The sequence below is a fragment of the Mizuhopecten yessoensis genome, unplaced genomic scaffold (genome assembly GCF_002113885.1).
Source record: "Mizuhopecten yessoensis strain PY_sf001 unplaced genomic scaffold, ASM211388v2 scaffold10651, whole genome shotgun sequence".
NCBI lineage: Eukaryota > Metazoa > Mollusca > Bivalvia > Pectinida > Pectinidae > Mizuhopecten > Mizuhopecten yessoensis.
This window is the reverse complement of record NW_018408653.1, coordinates 1,646,459-1,652,458: the sequence shown is the minus strand read 5'-3', so window position 1 is coordinate 1,652,458 and position 6,000 is coordinate 1,646,459. Positions and strand designations below refer to the sequence as shown.

General features: G+C 36.6%; 1 protein-coding gene across 2 annotated transcripts in view; it reads right to left on the bottom strand.

The window, feature by feature from the left end:
* Positions 1-133: 133 nt before the first annotated feature.
* The window catches only part of LOC110461685, a 32,025-nt gene continuing 26,158 nt past the window's right edge, over positions 134-6,000 (bottom strand). Inside the window, exons 27-32 of one of the 2 annotated variants that reach the window (XR_002464169.1) lie at positions 5,369-5,476; positions 4,342-4,439; positions 4,032-4,098; positions 3,725-3,831; positions 1,038-3,429; positions 134-993 (exon numbers count right to left, since the gene is read on the bottom strand). Coding sequence is in view for 1 of the 2 variants with exons in the window: in XM_021515288.1 (XP_021370963.1) it covers positions 2,805-3,429; positions 3,725-3,831; positions 4,032-4,098; positions 4,342-4,439; positions 5,369-5,476 (1,005 nt within the window). In the remaining variant the exon portion in view is untranslated. Of the gene's footprint in view, positions 3,430-3,724; positions 3,832-4,031; positions 4,099-4,341; positions 4,440-5,368; positions 5,477-6,000 lie in introns of both variants that reach the window. The other variant, XM_021515288.1, reaches the window with a different exon arrangement.

The following is a 6,000-nucleotide window of genomic DNA, read 5'->3' as shown; positions in this document are numbered from 1 at the left end:
CCCCCACCGGTAATGATTTCTTACCGAGCTGTACTAGTCCCCCACCGGTAATGATTTCTTACCGAGCTGTACTAGACCCCCACCGGTAATGATTTCTTACCCAGCTGTACTAGTCCCCCACCGGTAATGATTTCTTACCGAGCTGTACTAGTCCCCCACCGGTAATGATTTCTTACCGAGCTGTACACCTATCTCAGTATCAACCTACAGTACAGAAAGTATCCTGATACAGAAAAGGGCTATTTTTCCAATGATTGCAGTCAGAGGTCAAAATAAAGAACCGGTGGGGAACTAATGATGGCAAGTATGATGTATCCTCTTCACTGTCGACACCTCCAGTCACAGTAGTCTACAGTCAGTCCTAAATTGTCCCCATAATCCAGCTCTCTCACAATTTAAGTAGTTGCAACACATACATCTGAAAAAAATATTGTGACCTTGACGTTCAGATGTAAGACTTGAAAATGGTACACAGAACACCATGTAGTGGTAGTAAATATTAGTTTTAAAGAAAGTTTCATAGAATTATTGCAGTCTTTCAAAAAATATGGAAGAATTATAAAAAGTTTGTAACATAGCATTAAACTAATTATTAAATATCCTTATGAGATATTTGCAATTAGAATATACTATGATTGGTAAGGTAACCATTAGCTAGGAATATCCATGAACCATGACATGCCAACAGTTTTGTATAAGTTACAAAAGTTTAAAGCTAGAAGTTATTGGAAAGGTGGAACTGATATAAGCTAATAATACTAAGTCATATCCACCTGGAGTAAATTTCATATCCACCTGGAGTGGATTTCATATCCACCTGGAGTAGATTTCATATCCACCTGGAGTAGATTTCATATCCACCTGGAGTAAATTTCGTATCAACCTGGAGTAAATTTCATATCAACCTGGAGTAGATTTCATATCCACCTGGAGTAAATTTCATATCCACCTGGAGTAGATTTCATATCCACCTGGAGTAAATTTCATATCAACCTGGAGTAGATTTCATATCCACCTGGAGTAAATTTCGTATCAACCTGGAGTAAATTTCCCCTATCAATCAATAGCTGGCCTCTGTACCTGGACACAACCAGTAAAACTTTCTAGCATGAATTTTCTTCCATAATTACACAACTGCAACACTTAGGTTAAACATATGATATACATGTACCCATATGTGGGTAACTCATTGGGAGCTTTGTCGTTTGTTAATAACAATCTTTGTGTGAACTTAGAACATTCACAAAGTTTTGTGACATCATATTAAACACATATATAAGAAAATAATGCCTATTTTTTTTTCAAGCTGGGAAGTACATTTTTGTAGAAATTCATTGATTTAAACAAATTATAAATGCTAAAGGGAGAAAACAGATCCCCAACTCGTGAGTATTGACTGTCATATTTAACTAATTCTCATTATTTGATTTCAGATTTTCAAATACCTTTGGTAAATCTTGTGCCTTTTAAAATATCAAACAATTAATAAGATTTATAGCAAAGTCATAACCAAACATCACATTGTGGGGAACCTCTTTGACTAATTCCACTTAGATAACATGATTACTGGCCTTAAATCTCGGAGAACCTCTACAACTTACTCTATAGGTGGTCGTATCCCGCAGTTAAAGATACACCCGCCTTTCACCAAGGTGGCTAGGGTCAGATTCCCTGATTGGACGTGAAAAGGTATGGGATCACCTACCCTACCATGAAGGTTTTCTCTGGGTACTCCGGTTTCCTCACACATTAACCCCACCCCGTGCACTTACACTCGGGCCAACAAGAGTATTTAAGTTGAAATAACAATAAAGTTTAAATCTTTAGATAAACATGATAATTGATCATCACTTATTCTAATTACAATCATATGTAAATCTCTGTAAATCTTGTAAAAAAACATGGTAACCAATTCATTGGGGAGAAATGGTAACACAATTCACAAAGCACCAAGGTAAATAAACATTGAAAAATTGGGGATATTTTGACAATCATAGAAATCAGAAAAAATATCTTAGGCTTCCTCAACATGCAGTGCGTCAAATACATTTGAATAAATAGAATCTTGATATAATTTCATTTAAATCACTTGACCCTTTGATAAATCAATCAGGTTTAAAAGTAACACTGACTACCTTAAAATATGTAGCCTCTGATTTTCAGTATTTTCAAGCATTATTGACAAACATTTCTGTTATATATAATGCATTAAAAACCTTTTATGTGGCATACAAACAGTAAGATACATTTAAGCAATCCTTCGCAATTTGCTACCCTTCACAATCCAATCAGGACAGTATGTAAGAAACTTGTGGCACATGGTCAGTTTGTGTTGTATAGGAAGGACGGGTCTACTTTCATATCAAGGATTTTCAGGCTTTACCTTGCCTTGATATTAACAGTCAACTATATACATCCACTACCATAGCTTTCATCTTTTTGTTCACTGCAAACAGCATGACAGGTATAATATAAGCGTTATAGGGCAGCTTATTTTTTATTGGCCCAATGTAAGTCAAAAAATATTTGGCATTATTTTGCCACTGATCCTCAGAATTCTATTTCATTAGTGGTATTAATAAAAAGGTCAGAACTTCATGGATGCTTGAAAAATAACCATAAAGCTTCATATCTTTTAAACAGTAAAATACTGCTAAAAAACACTAAACATCCATCCTCAACTCATTCACCCCTAAAGTCACATTTGAACCTTACCAAATCAAAGACTTGGTAAGTCCAGTTTAAACATGTGGGGGTGAATGTTTGAGTTAACTACTGACCTAATCAGACCCATGGAATGAAACCTACATTGCAGTATGCAGTGTATTAAGTACACACTTTGGACAAGCCAGGGGAAGTAATCCCTGCCTACAGTAGTACTGCATCAATAGAGAAGCACTCCCCGGGAGGCTGGACGGGCCCTGGGAGAGCTCCTTGTTGAACTTGACCGTCACTTCATCCATGAAGTTCCGTCGTGTATAGTGGTGACCACATGTGAACAGCACCGCATTTGGCTCCTGTGAGTTCACTTCCTCCTGGATGGACTGCGGTCCTTGGGTCTGCCCAAGTTTCTCCGTCATGTGATCAATATCTGTTCGCGTGATGTATATATAGTCACGTGATTCTGAACCCTTTTGAAGGTTTCGAACCACATCTTGCCACAGTTGATCGAACGGTACAAGTTTATCACCTGGCTGAAGGTCAAGGTCGGATTCGCTTGACCCTATCCGACAGGTCAGTAATCTTTTTAATGATCCGTAACTGACTGGGTATCTCTTTTCAAAGTCGGAGAGAAGCATTTTATCAAAGACCTTTTGGAGGACATGGAGACAGAACTTAGTAGTAAAATGCATCATAAATTGGCCAGAAACGCCTATGCAAATCGGCATTTCCATGGTCTCTCCTCCATCATCAGTCCTTGGATTTTTCCTTCAATATGAATTTCATCAGTGACATTGATTTTTATTATAAATTTTGAGAATTATTTTTAATCTAAAATATTTGAGTAGAAGCTTTTTTTTTTTTTTTTAGATTTTCACCCTCAAAAAGTACCTGCGCAAATTACACAGATTTTTACGGTACTCATTTTTCGTTTAAGAAAATAGGAAATAATGTATTTTTCAATATTTTTCATCTTTTATTTATAAAGCAAAGGTTACATTGTCATTATTTATGGATGAAAACTTAAGTAAAGGATCGATAAAGATAAATTTGCTATACTGACCAGAAAAGGAATGTACTGAGAATACAGCACACACTGTCCATGTGGTCCGCCAGTAAAACCTCCAGACTGCTGACAGACAAGTCATGTTTCTCCCAGTGTTCCAGCATCTAAAAGCACATTTATAAGATAAACATCAACTTAGAAATTCTATTTGTTATATATCTTGAACACCAGATCTTCGATTCGAGCATTTGTTTTCTGAGAGCTAAAGAAAGTCTGCTACTCTACATACAAAAGCCTGATATACATTTTTTAACCTGTCTCCCTTACCACTGAGCATAAACCCACTCAATATTGGTAACTTTACCTGTATAAGGACAAGTCTGTAGTTCTCCTCTTTCTGGGAGGCTGGCAGCTCTTGTGTTATACAAAGTCTGACAAAAAGGATTAAAGGTCAAATATCACATTCATAGAATGACACTCACACTATTTCACATGATTAAAGGTTAAATGTCAACAATAGTACATACATCATTTTCAAATTTTTTTTTTTATAGAATTAAATGCAACTCTACTCATTATTTTATGTGAAGAGGTTGAGACAATTTTAATTTTCAGTTTTGATTCGAGTATCTTAATGATAGATATTTTTCACCACATTAAAATATTAGGCTAACCTGAGATAGTGCTGGACGACTCTCTCCGTACTCTGTAGGAAATCACTGCCAAACACCATGGAGTAGGAGGACAGTGCCTTCAGATGGAAGGCCAGGGCCTGTACGGGGTTACACAATGATTTATATACAATATGCAGCATTCCCAGTCACATGAAATCTAACTTTAGTGTTAAACACAGTACTACAACACCAGGGTCCAGCAAAGAGCTTTTTTTAAAAGATGAATTCGACAGAAATGTTATACCCCCACACAACACATTTATTAATGTTATTTACCAGGGTAAATTATGAAAAGTTTCTTGATACACAACTAATAAGTGTTTCTATGTGACGTTTCGATGACTAGTATGGTATGTACTCTGTCACCTTCATCAGACAAATGACCAGTGAAGCGTATGCACACAAAGGTGTAAAATGTGAACGAGTTGTCAACAAATCGATGTTGATTCGGCTACGCTGTAAGCGTGTGTACAATAGTTGTTATATATGTACCTAATTGACTTGATTCCGCTATGCTTTGTTTAATACTTAGTCATAGATGTTCGAGAGTCTATCCAGGGCAAGTTATCCAAATCAAAGGAAATCCTTCTTGCTTGCACCTTGTTCCTTACAAGGTACGGAAGTGTTGTGAGCACTCATATCAGTTATTGTCCAAATGTATTTTAAAGTATTAAGCGACCGCATGACCTTTGACCTTTGACTTCAAAAATTATAGGGTTCATGGCACTTGTGTGAGTGATGTGTTCTTGAGAATTCATAAAAAAGAGTTACACAAGTTGTGGCTTGGAAAGCTTTTCAAACTACCGAGTCAAAGTGACCCTGACCACTGCTCTTAAAAAAGCATAAATGAATACCCGTAGGATTAATGGCCCTTTAACGTGGATAATACGTGTAGGTAAAATGTAATGAAAACCAATATTAGCAGATTGATTCCAATATCCAGCACCACTTTTTGTTTGTGGGGTTTCAAAACTTAACCTTTCATAAGTTTAACCAGAAATAAAACTTTCACTGTATTAAAACTTACCTGTGCATAATTGTTTTGGTAGAGACAGACATAGGCAGCACTGAGCCAGTCTTCAACGTTCACACACTGTCGCAGTATCTTCATACAGTTACACAACTCAGACAGGTGCTGTGGGACCACAGAAGGTTTATTGTTTTAGACACAAAAAATATCCCATTTCTTTTTTAATAATTATTTTTCATCTATCAATAAAATCTGATTAAAAGAAAAAAGTCTTCAATCTTCTTTCAAATATTCCATTCTTTCAATTAAAATAAAACAAATAAATTGGTGGAGTTCCTATCTCACTGCGATGTGCTCAATATGTAGTAGGACGAGGAAAAGTGATAAAGATAGTGCCATAGCTGGGGCTCGAACCCGTGACCCTTGGCTCTCCAGCCCGATGCTCTACTGCTAAGCTAAAGGGAAATTCCCTACAGCTGACGCTTGTAAGGCAAACTAATACATCTTTTACAATATATGCAGTAACTTGGGCCCCTTTTGCGTATCACCTGAAAGCAGCATCAGATTACTACCTCTGACCTTATTTCTTAAACGAACAACTCTGGTCCAACTATTGTGAAAGGATTCATGTAGCCTTTCACAATCCATACTTACCAACCTAAAGAAAATAGTTAGAAATATCTGGTCTA